At 45.3% G+C, this 19,738-nt stretch overlaps 1 protein-coding gene across 2 annotated transcripts in view; it reads right to left on the bottom strand.

The window, feature by feature from the left end:
• Positions 1 to 18,887, bottom strand: part of COL23A1 (collagen type XXIII alpha 1 chain) — a 351,738-nt gene extending 332,851 nt beyond the window's left edge. The window contains exons 1-2 of one of the 2 annotated variants that reach the window (XM_043552667.1): positions 18,693 to 18,887; positions 6,311 to 6,380 (exon numbers count right to left, since the gene is read on the bottom strand). In XM_043552667.1, the coding sequence (XP_043408602.1) occupies positions 6,311 to 6,380; positions 18,693 to 18,755 (133 nt within the window). In that variant the 5' untranslated portion in view covers positions 18,756 to 18,887. Of the gene's footprint in view, positions 1 to 6,310; positions 6,381 to 17,309; positions 18,109 to 18,692 lie in introns of those variants that run through there. The other variant, XM_043552666.1, reaches the window with a different exon arrangement.
• Between the last annotated feature and the right edge of the window lie 851 nt (positions 18,888 to 19,738).

The following is a 19,738-nucleotide window of genomic DNA, read 5'->3' as shown; positions in this document are numbered from 1 at the left end:
ACAGTATGGGGCCACTCAGCCTGCAGAGGTGTATTAAAATTCACCTAATCTTCTTTCCCAGGCACACACGGTTCCACTTCTAGACAATTAAAACCATCTGCTCTCCTGCAAGTACGAAGCACCGTTCCACAATTTTTGTGGCCAAGACATTAGGAAATACTTGTCATGTATTAATTTGATGTTCCAATCAATTACACTGAACATTTTATGCAGCTTGTTATACACACACAAATTTCCAACATTAACTCAAGGTGAAGACTAGAAAATTTTATCATACGGAAATCGAGAAATTGTGAGTTAAGGTTTTTTCTTTGTACTTCTGCCTGTTTGAATGTATCGATGACAGAACTGTTGTGTGACTGTGGAACTGCTCTTACACTTCAGAGAGGCATGAATGAATCAAAACAAAGTTGGTACATACCAGACAGTCTCCAAAACTCATCATTGTTTGATGGCTGTTGGGCATGAGTTGAAGATCTCAATCCAGTGTCTAATAGAGCAGCATCAACTTCAAAAGAAACCAGTGAAACAGACACCTTCATCTCAGAGGTCAAAGAATGACTGAGATGGTGGGGACAACTCTCTTACTCCTACGGCTGCCCATTCACAACAGACTGGAGCATGCCCTGACCTTCAATGGATGTCAGAGGATCTGCCATATTTGGGAGCAGACCTAGTCTATGGAAGGCACCCTCCTCCCAGTCTCCAAGAGAGCAGTCAGAGGGGAACTCTTTGAGGGGGACATGTGCAGGAATTTCCTCCATCACGGCCCAACTTTCATTTCTTTTACTGACAGTAACCGGAAACAACATATTATAGATGTCTGCCTTATACTTCTGCCAGCAAAGCAGCTGTCATCTTCTACACCTGCAGCACTCAAGGCCCTGTCTAAACTACATACGAGGTGACCATTCAGGTTTTTTTTTAAATCTACGCATTTAAAAGGAAGTACTTGCCTGGTTCTAAGACGATCTAACATCTCAAGCTCTTAGGGCTCCTTTACCACCGATTGGAAGAGTTCATGTATTATTGGTACTGCAGAAAAACTGCTCATAAGGCAAATATTAGATTTATAAGGGGTCTTTCAGGCAAAATATTTCAAACCACTGTGGATGAAAATACAATGTTTTTTTTTTTTTATTAGCCACAGGTTTCACAACTGTTAGTGAACAAAGCAGAGGGTTTTCATTTTGCTTTTATAATCTGTCTCCAAGGACGCATCAGTTGAAAAGCTATTAGGAGCTCCACCACCTGAGTGCCTTTTAAGCAAGTGTTCTTGCACCTGCCCAATTTTATCTAATAGAGGCCACATGAGGAGCAAGCCAGAAAAAGAAAAACTGGCACACAGGAGTTAAAGGCCTCTGCAAATTATAACAGGCATGAGTCAGAGAATGCCAGTAAATCTTCCAACTGAGGTGGTGCTTCACATGGACTTGACGTAAGGAGGTTGTTACTAGTTCTGGTCTGAATACAAACAGCTGTATCCAAAGCCAGAGGAGTTGGAGACACTGAAAAATGAAAGGTCATAGTTGTGACACAAAGCCAAGATAGAAAACAAGCACTACCATTACTATTCACACAGCACTGAACTTGGCCAGTGAGGGGTACTGCCCCGAGGGTACCAAACACTGGAACTTGTGCAACAACCTTCTCACACTAAGGTTATGGAGCTGAACAAGTTATGGAGAAATTTCTAGCCACACATTTAGGCAATTTTTGTTGTTGTTGTTGAAGAAATAAAAACAAAACGTAAATTAAGTTGGATTTTCATGAAGTTCTGCAAACTCGCAGACCTTGCAGGTAGCTAGGAATGCACCTCATTTTAGCATCACAGACTTGAGCCAAGGTTTTTCATGAGCTACTCTTCCTTGTCATTCTCATTTTGTTTCTGTGGTATTCATGAAATAATATGGGCTCCCTCTGGTGGCCAATGATACCTCTATGGACAATAACAAAAGTGTCTCTCAGTGGATCAACTGTCTACTTTCTATTTCAGAACAGAGCCAACTGAAAGCCTGCTGGGGTTCTACTTATTAAGAATTCTATTTTCTCACACACACACACTCTATAATTAGAGTCACTCATTCTTACCATTTTTAAAAGTTTTTTTAAATCAGTACTGAGAGCTGATCATGTAAAACAAGCCAAGTTATTAAAAAAACAAAAACAATTAAGCCATATGAAAATATCTAGAAAATGATTAGCCATTTGGTCAAAGCACAATCAGTGCTTAACTGATGTCCTATCCCACCATTCAACCCTGATTTAGGGCTCCTGCATGTGATTTTATGATATCTAGGACAAGGGTCACATTAGCTCTGAGTCTCATTTAACTTGATGGTTTATCATGGTTAACCCCTAGGAAGTGTTTTCAATCAAGCAACAGCATCCCAGCCTGATAATGAAAGCAGGGAGGACAGCAAGAAAAGTTCTCTTTGTATAGAAGATGCGAAGGAGGAGAGTTACATGAAACACAAACGTATACCAAACATAGCAAATAAAGTTACAATAGCTAGCATAAGTATTGCTTTAAAACCAAATACGGCTCCAAATAAAATGAAGGATCACCTTACATTAGCCTATGTTCTGGAAAGGGTGAAATTAAGCCCATGAACTTGATTCTCTCCTGTGACTGAGTTCTACTCAGTTCTGGCTTGTTAGCCCCAACGAGAGTTGGAGCAGTTTCCAAGCAGCTCTAACTTGCACCACTGACCAAGGGTCCTTAATTGACCCTGTAGAAGGGGAGGATTGCCCTGCTTTGGTCCCCCAACTCCAATCACCTAGACCAGGGGTAAGCAACCGGTGGCACGTGTGCCAAAGGTGGCACGCGAGCTGATTTTCAGTGGCACTCACACTGCCCGGGTCCCAGCCACTGGTCCTGTGGGCTCTGCTGCCGACCTGGGGTACCATCCGCCAGCCCCCCCCAGCTGGAGTTCCGTCTGCCGGCCCCGCTCAGACCACTGCCGGCCCCAGGTCCTGGCCATTGGTCCGGGGGGCTCTACTGCTGGCGTAGGGTCCCGGCCGCTGGCCCGGGTGTCTGCAGCTGCCCCCAGCTGTGGCCCACTAGCCCCAGCCTGGGGCAGTGAGGAGTGCAGACAGAGGCAAGAGGGGGCGCAGCTCAGCACCCCCACTTTAAAAATTGTCCCAGCGCCACTTTAAAGTCCTGATTTGCTGCTTACATCACTATCACGCCAAGTGGAATAGTGCACTGCGTTTGAAGTTGAGATTAGAATTTACATGCAAGAACTGGAATCAGAATTTTCTGACAGATTTCAAGATTTCCAGCAATTTGGCCCAATGCTTTCTTTTCTAATTAAACCTGAAAAGTTCAATGAAAGCGACTTGGATTTATCTGTATTTCAGTGGATGGGTGTTGAAGATTTCAAAATGCAGCTCATTCAGTTAAAAAGCTCAGAATTATGGGCATCAAAGTTTGGAGATCTGCGAAGCTACCGAGAGAGATCATGGGGCCTCTACTCTGACCTGCTGGATGTCCCTGCCAGTGAAATTTAACTGTTTGAAGAAAACTGCAATTGTAATGCTTTCAGCATTTGGATCCACATACCTGTGTGAACAGATATTTTCACACATGAAATCTGCCCTCTGTCCCTCTCGGAGCCAGTGAACAACTAATCACTCAGAAGCCTGTGTGCATCTTGAAGTATCCAAAGAGGTGCCAGACATTGGAAAACTCAGCAAGGAAAAGGAAGGGCAAGGATCACACTAAACTGATAAGGTCTTCATTTTAATTTAATTTTAAATGAAGCTTCTTAAACATTTTAAAAACCTTATTTACTTTATAACTAAACTATTGTATGTATATTATGGACTTATAGAAAAAGACCTTCTAAAAAAGTTAAAATGTATTACTGGCACGCAAAACCTTAAATCAGAGTGAATAAATGAAGAGTCGGCACACCACTTTTGAAAGGTTGCCGATCCCTGACCTAGACCCAGCACACCCGCACCAGCCAGCAACTCTCCTCCTACAGGGGAATCCTCTACTGGCCAGTGGCAGCCAGTTTCTGGCCCCTTTGCACCTCCTGACTGGTGCAGAAAAGCCAGATCTGAGAACAGATTCTGGCCGTAGCTTTCTAAAGATGTGACATATCCCTGCAGTTCCAGATGACTTCAATGACAGTTGCAGGTGATCAGCACTGTTGGGGATCAGAGTATTTAACTAGGGGTCAGAGAGGAATTTAATATTCCTCAGCAAAGAATATTGGAGGAAAGGCTGCTACGACAAATAAAAATGGCTGTCAGCTAAACTTCAGACAAACTGAAAAATCTTCAGTTTTATATAAGGGGAAGCGTGGTCACCACCACCAACTTAACGAAGCACTCATCTCTTTGGAGGAAGAGTACTACACAGGTACAAACATTATTATTGGTTGATGGGAGTCAGGATTGGTAGCAGGTTCACAGTAACTGTGTATCACCAGTCGCTTCACAAAAGGTTTTCTTCTTTCTTTTTCCTTACAAATTGCTCTACTACAATTGCAACAAGTATTTCACCAGCATATAGAATACTTATTTTGAATATCTTCCCCCCACTCATTCAAACAAATCCATCGGCCCTTTAACAGAGTGGTGGCTCACCTATGCAACAAAAGAGACTCTTGGATCTCAGTTGCCTTTTGTACTTAAAAGGATTTTTCAGTGCTTAACACTTAACTCAGCAGGCATCAGTACCTTCCTGATTACAAGTACTCTGGTTAACAAATTTTGCAGCTCAAGACCTCGATCCTGCAGTGAGCTGTGTGCACCCAGAGCCCCACTGACTTTGCCAGCTCTGGTCCCAAGGCGATAATTTGCCTTGTCAGCAGAAAGAAAGCAAAGAACAGAGATGAAGAGCATCAGGTCAGCTATTGTCAGTTGGGAACACCAAGGGAATAAAGTTAATTTTCCCTCCTCTGAGCCAAAATGTGCATGAGAAAAAGAAAAGGCCTTTCTTCCAGACCTTCCCTGACATTCAGATATGGGCTGAAATAACCCTGATTTGTTTCTCAACTAATCTAGTCTGGTTACAAGACAGTCAGCCCAGACATGGAGCATAAAGGCCATTCACGTTAGCTAACCACAAGCAAATAAATTAAATTATTACAAATTGCATTAATGCATTTAAAAGAGCCATAAGTCAAATATTTTATAGACTATTATGTATAATTTTAAGGCTTAGCAGCAAAAGGAAAAACACACGACCATTTTTGTCTCATGAGTAAGGAATAATGCTGGGAGCCAAACTGTGATAGTTTTCATGTCCAGTGTGTTGGGAAAATCCCAGAATACATTTTTTATCTATTGGGTTTTCAAATGCTGGAACTTTCAGCTTTTTACACAAAAGTAATTTCATCTTAATCAGTGCTGTTTAGGTAGACTTTGATTTCTGTACAAGACTAAAATACACTCATATGGAAGCTTTTGACCTCAAATGTTAAAATTATCCCTCCTCCGTGCACAATGTACAGACAGCTCTACATACCGTAAGCTTTCCATATTGTTCTAAAGAGATTACAGTCAATGTTGAGTCAATAATGATTGAATAAATGTTTTAAAGAAAATTTAGCACTTCCGTGCATTTTCCATCATCAAACATTGTGCAATCTAGCTCATCTTCACAACACATCTGTGCAAAAAAAAAATTAGAAATGCTCCATAAGGCGAATCACATAAACGATTTACGACAACAGCTGAATATTTCAAGTGCATTTGTGTAAATGTGATTCCCACGCAGACTAATTGAAGATGTTTATTGTTTCTAAAGAGGGTGCTCTTTCAAAACAAAACAGGAAGATCTTGATTGTCGAGGAAGTTCATTAGACTGTGTGAGGGAATTTAAACAGTCAATGAGAGTTTTCATATGCAGAGCAATGCTGGAGAAGCTACTCTCGCATCTTAAAAGGAGGTGGTGATACAGCTTTTAATTATCACACTGATGTTTAAACTGCAGAGGTTTTGGTAGGTCTTTTTCTGAATGTCTTTCAGTGGACTGTGTAGGGCACACAGGTCAGTACATCTGTTAGAGTAAAACAGTTATTTAATAGTGCACATGGCTCCCCCATTCAAGCCCCAAACACCATAGTCATGTAAACACACAAATGCAAGCCAAGGAAAGTTAATCCAGTTGATCAGAAGAGGGCACTTCATCTTTGGAGGTATTTAAACTCGTTAGCATATTCCACTTAATACAAAGGGGCAGCTAAAAGAAAGAAGATGAATGTGGGCAGTATTAACCCAGTAAGACTGTCAACAATTTACCAACAGTCAAACTTTGGTGGTAATGGTATGAAGATGTCACTGTTCCACATACCTGGTGGGCAGACACATTCAGATGGAGCCTCTCGCACTGTCCGCAGCTTGGCTAATCCTTCACCCAGTTTCTGTCCAGAGGGAGAGGGGGGGAAAAAAAAAAAAAAAGATATTTAGAGAATAAATATATACTCACTGCATGCATACAAAGGGCCAAATTACAAAACAAATCCTCTTCATGCTATGGACAAATAACTCCACCTCTATTTTTGTCAGTCCAGTTTAACAATAGCTTCTTCTAAAATAACACACAAGACATTTAAAATTGGTCAGTCTGCCACCCTTACTCATGGAGACTAAAACCTTTCCCCTTGGAAAGCAAAGAAGTTACTTGCCAAATAAGATACTACTTAAGCATGGCAGAATCTGGCCCAGAGATATTATAAGTACTTTATATAAGACACCTCCCACACCCACTCCCCGCCAGCATATCCAATGCAGGATGATAACAGTGCAGTGAGGTTTAAGTTGTAAAGGTGATGCTCTCAGCCTCCAAAGGGAGTCTACTGTGCTACTCAATCTCTAACACCTCTTGTAGGATGACTGGAAGAGTGACTTATGTGCCCCAAGAGGGGCACCTTTGCAAGGCAAGCACAAAACCACTTCAAGGGATTGGATTACATAGGAGTTAAGGGCCAAGAATGCCACACGGAATTATCCCCACACCTTTTTGTACGCCTAAAAAAAATAAAAGGAGGAACAATATATCATAGAATAATAGAAATGTAGGAATGGAAGGGACCTCAAGAAGTCATCAAGTCCAGTCCCCTACACTGTGGCAGGACAAGGAAACCTAGGCCATGCCTTACAGACATTTGTCCAACTTGTTTTTAGACGCTACCAACGATGGGAACTCCATGATCTCCCCTGGAAGCTTATTCCAGAGCTTAACTACCCTTATAGTTAGAAAGCTTTTCCTAATATCTAACCTAAATCTCCCTTTCTACAGAGTAACCCCATTACTTCTTGTCCTACCTTCAGTGGACATGGAAAACAATCCATCGCCATCTTCTTTATAAGAGCCCTTGCAGGGGTGTGCACAGGAATTTAAATTTGACCGCTTTTAGAGGACACGTTCTGTGCCCCCACTGCGGCCCTGGAGGAGTTATGCCCCCGCCAACCGTGCCCTTGCCTGCCCCCGCTGTGCACACCTCCGAGCCCTTAACATATTAGGAGACTGTTATCAGGTCTCCTGAGTCGTCTCCCCTCTCGACTAAACAAGCCCAGTGTTTTCAGCCTTTCCATATAGATCATTTTTGTTGCTCTCCTCTGTACTCTTTCCAATTCGTCCACATCCTTCCTAAACTGTGATGCCCAGAACTGGATATACTACTCCAGCTGGGGCCTCACCAGTGCCGTGTAGAGTGGGAAAATGACCACCTGTGTCTTACATACAAGAGTCCCGTTAATATACCCCAGAATCACATAAGCCTTTTTTCCAGCTTTTTGAATTTTAAACCTGTACTCCAAAATGCTTACAACCCCTCCCAGCTTGGTGTTATCTGCAAATTTTATAAGCATACTCTCTACTCCATTATCCAAGTCATTAATGAAAATATTGACTAGTTCTGGATCCAGGACTGACCCCTGCAGGACACCACTAAACACACCCTCCCAGTTTGACAGCAAACCATTGAGAACTACTCTGAGTATGGTCTTTCAACCCACTGTGCACCCACCATTTAGTAATTTCATCTAGATGACATTTCCCAAGTTCACTTATAGGCTACATTGCTTTCTACAAGCTTATGGGACAGTGAAAACATTAGGCACTATTTATTCTCCTCCGTCAGCAGACATCAGCACAATACTGATACTTATTCTTTCACTGGGAATATTTGAACCAAAAGTTTTCCTCCAGCTTGTCACAAACTGCAGGAAACAACCTATTCACAGAGATGTAAAAATGTCCCCTAGAAGTCACCATAATAAATCCATGGTGGTAGCACTGATGGTATATTATGTGACTGCATATTTTTAAGCCCATGTTATCTGCATATATGTAGATATTTCTGTCGGTTTCAGGCACACAGTAGAACAATTCCAGCTACAGAGTGCTGTACTGATGGAAGGGTGAAAACTGCTTGAGTTTTAAAATTGTTTTCTCCAAACACCCTCATATATATCATCATACATTATTTTTTTTCGTTTTTTGGTCACAGAGCATGGATGCTGCTGCCTCATTTTCAAATATTCTGTACTACAACAAGAGCATTACAACATCCATTAGAGAAAACAAGGGCACACTTGCAGTACACCTATCACAACAGTAGGTTTGTAAATATTATCCAGTAGGAGCCCAATCCAAAGTCAGAGAGGTTCCCACTGATCTGAATGGGTTTTGAATCAGACCCCCAACATGGCTGTCACTGATTCTGGTGGGGAGCAGGGAGAGAGGAACATATCTATTAAAATGTTTTGTTCAAGTTAAGGGTTATCTGTCATCTGAAAATGCCCCAAAAAAACTGTTTAAAACTTTCGTCAATCTTAACTGGCTAGGAAAAATCCCCTTGTCCAGAATCCTGTGATAGCCACATAACTCAGTCCAGACATAGGACACCTAATTATTCACTGCTCTCAAGACAAGCTGCTGACTTGCACTTAAGACTGACAAGCCAGTACTCCTGACCCAAGGCTGAAAGTGTCCCTGGTGTCCTATGGGTGAAAAAGTCTTTTTATTGACACAGTGCAGTGCTTGCAATTGTACATACATTTGTATTGGTTTGGATTGCAGAGCTTTATAGCCACATATTATAAAACTGCACAAATTCCTAAAAGAATACAGAGAGTTCAGTCAACTGTTAGTTTAGACCATTCTTGTTCCCAAATCCATCACGCATTTCTCTGACAACCACATATTGCAGTTTGAGCATTACAGGTGAGTCATTTATGACTTTTACAGTCATCCCAATTATAAAACTGATGAAATTGCCCAGAGCAAGAACATACATTATCCCATTTTTAATCCATTCATTAGATTTAGATATCTTGGGGAATAAGGAAAATATTTGCATCTCTAATTCTGAAATGAGTGTTGCGTTCTTCTATTGAATTTTCCTAAGCATTAAACTGATTAATCTAAACACTATATGGCTAATAAGGAACAATAAATCCATTGTGAACTAAATTGTCCGGCTCTGATTACAACTAAATATTTCTTTAATCCTCGCATTAAAATTTTTATGCATGAGAACTATGCCTTTTGAATTCAAGCTTTTGTTAAGGAGTAAGCGGAGATATTACTATACCTGCACCATGTGGCTAAATACATATTGTATTAGAGCACTGGCTCTCAATCTTTCAGATTACTGTACCCCCTTCAGGAGTCTGATTTGTCTTGCGTACTCCCAAGTTTCACCTCACTTAAAAATGACTTGCTTACAAAATCAGACATAAAAATACAAAAAAGTGTCACAGCAAACTATTACTGAAAAATTGCTTACTTTCTCATTTTTACCATATAATTATAAAATAAATTGATTGGAATATAAATATTGGATTTAAATATCAGTGTATAGTATATAGAGCAATATAAACAAGTAATTGCCTGTATGAAATAGCTTGTACTGACTTTACTAGTGCTTTGTATGTAGCCTGTTATAAAACTAGGCAAATATGTAGATGATCTGATGTACCCCCTGAAAGACCCCTGTGTACCCCCATAGGTAGATGTACCCCTAGTTGAGAACCACTGAGTACACTGTACTATGAATCTATAGAATGTTTTCATTAAAGAGCAACATAAACTCTCAGTGAGGTTTTATGTAAATAAGACTTCAGAGAACACTAGCGTAGGTCTTTGTATTTATTGGGTCAAATTTACAAAAGCATGCATGAAATCCCTGAGGGTTCACTTGGGTCTACAACTAAAAGGATGCATAAACCCCAATTTGGGCACCAAGATATTTGTTTTGCACATAAACTTCATGAGGTTGAGTTTTTTATTTACCCATTGTTTGAATCTCCATTCAGAAAAGCAGGGGGTAGGGGAAGAAATCCTGTCAACACGCCCCAACTAAGATCAGGTCCCCATCGTGCTAGACCCTACACAAACACATAGTATGAGACAGCCCTTGCCTCAAAGAAAGCCTTACAATCTAGATAGACAAGACAGATAAAAGGCAGGAGAAAGAGATACGATACACAAGCAGAAGATAGGGAACTGAAGCACAGAGAGAATAAGCAACTTGTCTAAGCTTAGGCCTTGTCTACACTGGCAAGTTTCTGCGCAGTAAAGCAGCTTTCTGCATTGAAACTCCCGAGGTGTACACCCTGTCAAGCCACTTAGTGTGCAGAAACTAGACAGTTGCAACGCTGTAAAAAAAAAAAAATAAATAAAAAAACACACAACCCCGATGAGAGGCGTATAGCTTTCTGTGCCAGGGCTACAGCGCCATGGTGCCAGTGACCCTGGTCGATTATAGCGCTGCGATTGGCCTCTGGAAGGTGTCCCACAATGCCTGTTCTCACCTTTCTGGTCATCAGATTGAATTCTACTGCCCTGCCCTCAGGTGACCAACTGTGAGCCCTACCCCTTAAATTCCTTGGGAATTTTGAAAGTCCCCTTCCTGTTTGCTCATTGACGCGTGCAGTGGTCTCAGCGTATCTTTCCAGGTGACCATGCCTGCTCCATGCACCAGACGATCCCCTGCTTGGAGCAATGCCGAGCTGCTGGACCTCCTCAGCATTTGGGGAGAGGAGGCTGTCCAGTCCCAGCTGCGCTCCAGCCATAGGAATTTTGATACCTACGGACAGATTTCACGATGCATGACAGAAAGGGGCTATGACCAGGACACACTGAAGTGCAGGGTCAAAGTGAAGCAGCTGCGGAACGCCTACCACAAAGCGCGGGAGGCAAACCAGCACTCCAGTGCTGCACCCACGAGCTGCCAGTTCTACAAAGAGCTGGATGTGATACTCGATGGTGACCCCACCTCCACTGTGAAGGCCACTGTCGATACTTGGGTGGCTCACATGCCACTTGAGAGTGGACCGAGCCAGGAGGAGGAAATCTTGGATGAGGATGTGGAGGGGGACCCAGAGGCAGAGGACGACTTGGAGGTCAGAGAGGCATGCAGCCAGCAGCTCTTCTCTTTGATTTTGGGAATCGCTGAAGCAAGTTGTTGGGGGCAGGAGGGTTGCAGAAAGCAGGCTTGTGTCTGTATGATGCACGTACCACCACATGCCTAGTCTAAGCGGCGGAACAGGGTGTTGATTGACTCCCTCGCTTCGCAGGAATCTGCCTCAGAGATCTCCATAAGGGCCAGGGTGGAAGCCACAGTCTTGGAGAAGACCCTCCCTTGATTCCCTGCTCACCCTCAAGAGTGAGGTATCTTCCATAATGAATACAGCCTGTGGAAAATGTGGGGACAGTAATGATTATAAGGCCCCCCCTACAGTGATGGCTCTCCCCAAGAGCCACGTGTCCAGTGTACAGTATGGTCCTGGAACACAGATTTCCCCTGCCCCTGCAGTTACTCACCATTCTGGGGGTCTTATGGCTCATGTGTGCTTGCTGGGGTAAGCCAGTTAGTGATAGGTATGTGAAAAGTGGCTCTTTCAAATCACTGAATCAGTGGTGTGTGTGTTGCAAACAATACTGCTTCTGTAAAATGTTGCATATTGGCTTCACAGATATGAGCTTGGGAGCCTATTCTCCCTCTTTCTTATCGCCGGCTGAACGGCTGTGCAGAATTAGAAAGCGGCCACAAAGAACTAAAGAGGACTTTCTGCGTGACGTTATGATGCACTCCGCAGCTGAAAAACAAGAATTGAAAGAGTGGCGGGACAGCGAGAAGAGGAACTGAAAGGAGAATGCGGCATGCCAGAACAAACCCACGAAGCAGCTCTTAAATGTTATGGAGCACTAAACAGACATGCTCCAGGCGCTACTAGCACTGCAAACCAAGCAGCTCCGTGCCCACCCTCTCCTACAGCCGCTGTCACAAAATTCTTTCCTATGCGCCCCCCCAGACATAGCCAACACACTCTTATTAACCTCGTGGCTCCAGTCTGTACCTGCTGCATTCTACTCTTCCCCTGTCACAGTCCAGCACCGTGGACTCCCAGTACCCACTGCACTCAAAACCCGTCCTTCTGCAGTTTAGCCCTGCTGAAGTACAGTACCCGCTGCACTGTACTCCAAAGGAGAAGGTTGAATATGATACCTGGACATACACAAATCTGTAACCATCCTGGGACCCCACCTCCTCCTAAGACCTTCTCCCTTCCCACATCCCCCTCAGCGCTGATGTGGTTTTTTGTTTGTCTCTCTCCTCCAGTTGTTGCTTTTTAATAAAAGAATTATTTTGGTTTGAAAGCAATCTTTTATTTCATTAATTGAAAGTAAACAGATCCCTGCAAAGCAACAGGCAATTTTCTTAAACCTTCATAGTACATCGTCTGCACCAATCACAATCACCTCCTAGCATTACAAGCACTGCAATCCTGAGCATAGCAACAAATATTAGTGGCTTTCAGATTCAAATTGCTGCCTCAAGGCATCCCTGACCCTTATGGCCCTGCGCTGTCCCCCTCTAATAGCCCTGGTTTCTGCCTGTTCAAATTCAGCCTCCAGGCACTGAGCCTCTGCAGTCCAGCCCTGAGTGAAGCTTTCACCCTTCCCTTCACAAATATTATGGCGCGTACAGCACACGGCTATAAGCATAGGAATATTGTCATCAGCCAGAGCATATAGGCAGCGCCAGCAAGCCTTTAAACAGCCAAAAGCACACTCAGTCATTCTGCTCAGCATGTTGTTGAACCGCTCCTTGCTGCTGTCAAGGTGCCCCGTGTATGGCTTCATAAGCCATGGCATTAAGGGGTACGCACATTCTCCAAGGATCACAGTGGGATTTTCAACTTCCCCTATGGTGCTCTTCTGGTCTGGGAAGAAAGTCCCTGCTTGCAGCTTCCTGAACAGGCCAACATTCTGAAAGATGTGTGCATCATGCACCTTTCCGGACCAGCCTGTGTTAATGTTCGTGAAACGCCCACAGTGATCCACAAGTGCCTGGAGAACCATTGAGATATACCCCTTCTGATAAATGTACTTGGTGGCTAGGTGGTCTGGTGCCAGAATTGGAATATGTGTGCCAGCTATCGCCTCTCTTCAGCTAGGGAAGCCCATTTGCACAAAGCCATCCACAGTGTCAGGCACGTTGCCCAGAGTCACGGTCTTTCGGAGCAGGATGCAATTAATGGCCCTGCACCCTTCCATCAACACGAGTCTAACAGTCAATTTTCCCACTCCGAACCGGTTAGCTACCGAACGGCAGCAGTCTGGAGTAGCCAGCTTCCACAATGCAATCGCCACGCGCTTCTCCAAGGGCAGGGCAGCTCTTGTTCTCGTGTCCTTGTGCCGCAGGGTTGGGGTGAGCTCATCACACAGTCCCATGAATGTGGCTTTCCTCATCCGAAAGTTATGCAGCCACTGCTCATCATCCCAAACGTTCATGACAATGTGATCCCACCACTCAGTGCTTATTTCCCAAGCCCAAAGGTGCAGTGGTCACCACGTTCGTGAATGCCACAAGCAATCTTGTGTCGTAGCTGGTAAGTATGGTGAGATCAATGTTGCACTCCTCTGGCCTTTGTAGTTTAAGGAATAACTCCACTGCCACTCATGACGTGATAGGGAGAGCAAGCAGCATATTGGTCAACAGTGTGGGATCCATTCCTGCAGCCCAAAGAGGCAGAGCAGAGCGTGCAGTACACAAACCGTTGAAAGATGGCGCCAAATGCAGATGGAAGCATGGGGATTCCTGGGATGCAAAGCAATGCATCACGGGGCATTGGGACAGGAACCAGGATATCCCACGACCCTCTCTGCCTTCCCACAACTCTTAGCGGCAGAAGAGGAAGAGATGCTCTGCACGGGCAGCTGACAGCGTGAACACACAACAATGGTTTCCCTTCAGCGTTCTCTGAGCAGCGCTGTAACTGCCGGCACTGTAACTCTGCCAGTGTAGACATACCATTAGAGGGGATGTCTCTGTCGCAAAGGCAGGAATTGAAACCTAGTCACCTGAATTCCAATCCAGTGCCTTAACCACAAGACCATCCTTCTCTACTCTACCGACTTCCTATCCTGTTCTACTTGTCAAACATTCCCGCCCCGTATTTTTATGGAACGCATCCCAGCACGGCTGTATTGTATTTATGCCCTTGTATGTGCCTCACCTTCAAAGGTTATGTCAGCAGAGCCCCAGTAGCAGGGTACATTAATGCTCTGCAGTAACAGAGGACACAATATTATATCTAGTTTTAGTTTTGTTTCTTCTGTGATTTGGTGGTAGAATTTGAAAGGAAAAAAAAAACTGTAAATATCAGTTTGTGGTCATGAAATAGACTGGTAAAACAGTCTTACCTATAGTGAAGTTCTCAAGCACAAAGGAAAGTTACTTTGCTAGTCATGTTTTATATAATTAACAAGAAGTTACTCAAAGACCATTTTAGTTATTTAAAATGAACATAAATGAACAGATGTAGTTTAGCAGGACTGATGCCTACTGCACATATTAAAAAGATAGCAGAATGACTAATTAGCATTCATTCCTTGAATCTGTTACTCATTTAAAAATTTGTGCTCTCATTATTGACAGACGTTTGGTCACACTAAATGTTTCAACATATTTATTCTTGCATTAGGAACTCAATTATGTGGTTTCACTTTAGTTTCCCTCTACAATTCCCATCTGAGTATTCACAATACAAAGCAAGCTTTCCACACTTTACTAAGACTCAGTGAGAAACTGTTTCTGTGGCATTGCCTGAGAGCAAGTATAATTCCCCACGTACAAACATATTTAGTGACTGAAATAACAGATAGAAACAGAACTGCTGTCATGATTGACATGCGAATTCTAAGCCAGAGCACACAAATAAACTAGAGTTGTTCTATCAGCTTCCATCAAGAAGTGAAATCTAAACACATTTGAAAGTGTCTCGTTTGCAAGCACCCTCTCTGCACTGATACTCTGTATTATCCCTTAAATCATACCTAGATGACTGATCAATAGGTGAGAAGGCATATGGCCCCCACACCTGTATTAACACTACCCTCTGTGCCTGGAATAGTCTCCATCTTTCTGAATACCAGGCAACGATGAGTTCTTCCTTCACATCTCTCAGCTTTCTATTAACTTCACACCATAGACCTCCATGTGGTTTCACCTATTCCCTTCTTTGACACCTACCCATAATTTAAAATGTAAGCAAGCAAGCAACATATACATTCTGCTTTCCTTGCTAAATCAGTGCTCTCTCAACAGTCCCTTCCCACTGTTTACTGTTGTCTCCTTTCCCTTTCCACCCTCAAGTACATGTGTAACTTTACTTCCATGGAACTACTCAAGGGGGTAAAGTTATATGTAAGCTTTCTGCAGTATTGAGGCTTTCAGACTGCAAACTTCTTGGGGCAGAGACAATCTCTTATATACCAGTGGTGCAATACAAGAATAAAAAGCCAACCTAGTATTCCATTGTGTAGCCACTTCCACAGATGTCAAGCTTACATTACCCACTAATAGCCTGTTGGAATCTCACTGTAACCTGCTTCAGTTTTATGAACAATTAAGGTTATGTTCTAAACTAGCAAATCAGTAATAGTATCCCAAAACTCTTTACTACTGGACAAAAGTCACTCAAACAAAATCCACCTGAATAAGTACTACAGTTGGCACCAAAAAGCGTAACAATCTCCTGAGTAGTGTTAGTTTTTGTATTAGAAGATAGAAACAAATATAGAAAGTCACTCTGGAAGCGGAACAATTCATTCAGCACAAGAAACTATGGGATCATAGCAAAAGACTCAGTAAATATAAGAACAGTAGCTGTTGGTGTTCCTATCATCCATAAATCAACTCCGCACTATTGTACTATACGATGCTTTATGATGCTCGGTAAGATAATGGGGGACCATGTTAATGTACGTGTAACATAAAAATAGTTGTCCATTACAGCTGAAGATAAATGTTTTTTTAAATATAGGGATTCTCTTTTCCCACAGGAGTAAAATTTGCTGTATCCACGGATTTTTTCCCCCTTATAAATTGCTAATGAAGGGCAAAATTCTTCCACATCTTACTCCACAAGTTAGCCACTTTGAAATAAACCGGGCTACTCACAAAGTAAGGTATTCAGTGTGAATAAAGGTGGCAGAATCTGACCCACAGTATTTACACTTTTCTTTTCATTTATATCAACAGTATTCTTCTCAGAGTCCAGAGGTGCTTATACTGTTTAATGGATTACTTTAGCTGCAAGGTAAGTAATCAATAATCCCATCTTTCATGGCCTGCTGCTCAAACTTGTAATCAACAGCTACTGCACTTTAGGGAGTTTATTGTGCACCCTGCCACCAGGTAGCATATCACCTTAAGCAGCTCATTTAACCATCTCTGTGCCTGGGTTTTAGTCTGCACCCTGCTACCAGTTAGCAGGTAACATTGACTGCACACAAGTAACCTCGGGCCGTCATGGAACCTCTCCTGTCTCCCTTTGGGATAATGATACTCGCCCACCTCACAGTCACAGCTGGGCCCGATCCTGCCTAGTACTAGTACCTTCGGCTCCCGCTCACTTCACTGGGAACTGAACCCCCGGCATAGCCAGAACCCAAGCCGGGGAGGCTTAATGTTACGGGGAGGGGCTTGGGCATCCTTTAGGCTCTACAGGGGTCAGGTACTGATCGGAACGCAAACGCCACTCTGGCCCCAGCCCCCTGGCACAGGAGGAGCTGGGACTCGTCTTGGACCCCCCCCTCCCCGCAAGGCCCCCATTTCTCCGCCGTTATGCCAGGCAGCCTCCAAGCCAGAGCTGTGCCATACACCCCCCCGAGACTTGCAAAGCCCCCAGGCTGCAGTGCTCCCTCCGACACACGCAGGGGTTCGGGGCTCAGCCCCATCCCTGGGGGTTCAAGTTGGGGCCGGAGCCCAGCGCCGGGGGCAAAATCCGCTGCGGGGAGCCCGCAGCCCATGCCCGGCCCCCGCAATACTCACCTCCCGGAAGAGCTGCTCCATGTGGGGCTGCAGCAGGGCGAGCAGCGGTCCGGGGCTCAGGGGGGCTGCCGGTGCCCAGCCGGGGCTGCCCCGCTCCTCCAGCGCCGCCACCCTGCCCTGCAGCTCGCACGTCTTGGCGCTCAGCAGCAGGCAGGCGGCCAGCGAGGTGAGCGAGAGGAGCAGGCACAGGGCTGCGGAGCCGCCGCCGCCGCCCCCCCGCCCACCGGGCGCCGGCTGGGGGCAGCCCGGCGGCAGCCGCCGCCCCTCGCAGCCTCCCGTCGCCCTGGCTCATGGTCCCGCAGCAGAGAGAGCGGGTCTGCGGCGGCCCCGATCCGCCCTCGGGCTGCAGCGAGCGGCTCCTGCCCGGGGCGCGTAGCAGCAGCAGCAAGAGGCGGCGGCGCTTAGGAGCCGGCTGCGGGAGAAGTGGGGCGGGAAGTGGCGGAGGAGCCGCTTTTCTCCTTCAGTGTGTCTTAAACTGGGGAGGGGGAGATCCTCTATAATCCCCCCGGGGGGGGGGGGGAAGGGAACTCGGCAATAATCCCACCCCCTCCCCGCGCTCCCAGCGCACGCGGGGGCTATGCAAATAGCCCCGGCCAGAAAAGGAGATGGGCGCCTCCTGCGCGCCCCAGGGGTGGAGCAGGCTGGCGGGACAGACGGGCGGGGGCACAGACACTCCTCCGCCGCCTTTCGCGCGCGGGGGACCCCGTCACACCCACCCCCAGGCTTCCCACAGCGGGGTCCAGGGCCTAGCCCCCCAGGAAGGGGAGAGCCCCGCTGCCTGAGGAGCGATGGAAGACGAGCGACCCCCTGGTCAAACCCAGCCACGCCCCTTTATATTCCTCACCTGTGGGGTGGGCGCACCCCCGAAGCTTGGGGGTTCCCAGCTAACCCCCCCCCCCCCCGCCAGGTCGGGCGTTAGGATTCCCGAGGGTTCTCCCTGGGCTTGGCTTTGCAGGTGGAGGTGGTCTCCCCTCACCCGCCTTGGGCTCGGGTCTCTCGTCAGCAGCCGTTGCCCTCTCTCCTCCGCCCCTCCCCCCACCTGATTGCCCCCACCGGGCGCGCGCGTGGGGGGGGCCGGGGAGCGGGAGCCTGGCTGCCGGCCGCACCTCCTGCGGTCAGCATCCCCTGCCGGGAGACTCCAGCCCCAGGGCAGTTTCATCGCCCGGCCATTCAAGGGGCTGACAAAAATCCGCTGCCCCAGGGGTGGCCTTCAGGGCGCTGGGCTCTAGCCAGGCCGTTGCATAGTAAGAGTTGGTATCCAATCCGCTCCCCCAGCTCCAGGTATTGACATTTGTCCCTGCGTAGGCCAACACCCGGGGGCAAACTGATCTAACCCCAACCTGGGTACAGGGTAACGGCAGACAAGCAGCAATCCAACTTCACCTTGCCTCGCCTGCCTCGCACACCTTGTATCCCACAGTCCCCGACAAGAGTTAAATACAGCATGGGAGAGGAGAAAACCTAAAACGTGTAAGGCAAAGGAAGACTGGAGACTGAACTGAGGCATTCTGTTGTGTCTCATCAGAGAAGTGGGCTCTTGGACGCGGGGACATCTAACCCTTCAGTTCTGTTCAGGAAAGCTTCCTCAACCACCTTTGCAATAGATGTTAGTTTAGGCTCTTACTTCCGCGTTGCACCGTCGCTGTTTTGCCCGTAGAGTTTAGCGGCCTCCAGCGGCAGAAGATTGGCCAGACCAATCATACTGGATTTCCCTGGTGACTTCAAGGAAAAGAAAATTGAAAAGAGACGTCAGGCATTCTTATCATGCGGATTGAGTGACAAGATAGCTATAAGAAAAGAATCGTGTTATCTTCTTCCAACTATCTTTCATGCTGAGCGATATCTACAAGATAAAATATTTGCCTTCTACAAAAGTTAAAGTTTAGATTGTAAACAACAACAAAGACTGCCTGCCAAACACCATGCACTTTTGTGGTGGCACTAAAGTAATAATGCTGATGCCACGCACGTGTAATAGTTTAATCAGGTTAAAGTGCCTCATCTTGTTTGCAAATGTTTGTTTGCAGGAAACTGGTATTGGACAAAGTCATTACATAAACTCATATTATGATTATCAAAAACACTTCCTGCAGTTTGTTTATACCAAACTGGCCCCCTTTTATTATTTGCATTGTAATGTATCATGCAAACTATTAATTTAGGAGCATCATAGTCCCCTAACCTAGAAAAAGTAATGCTCAGATGATTTTATGTTTTCCTAGCCTCTGATACATATGCTATAAAATGTAACTTGTAATTCCTCTTTGGGGAACAGAGTCTGCCAGCTTTACTCACAGTGAGTTAGTCCCATAGACCCACGTAAGGGTGGCAGAATGTGCATTTCTAAGAGATGTTGGCATAATTTTAGGGATAAAGTTTTGTAGGAGCAACCGCATGAGTGGGGAAAGAAAAGAGAAGGCAGAAAATAT

This window comes from Chelonia mydas, chromosome 8, assembly GCF_015237465.2.
Source record: "Chelonia mydas isolate rCheMyd1 chromosome 8, rCheMyd1.pri.v2, whole genome shotgun sequence".
Classification (NCBI taxonomy): domain Eukaryota; kingdom Metazoa; phylum Chordata; order Testudines; family Cheloniidae; genus Chelonia; species Chelonia mydas.
Note: the sequence above shows the minus strand (reverse complement) of the source record. Positions and strands in the feature narration are given on the sequence as shown.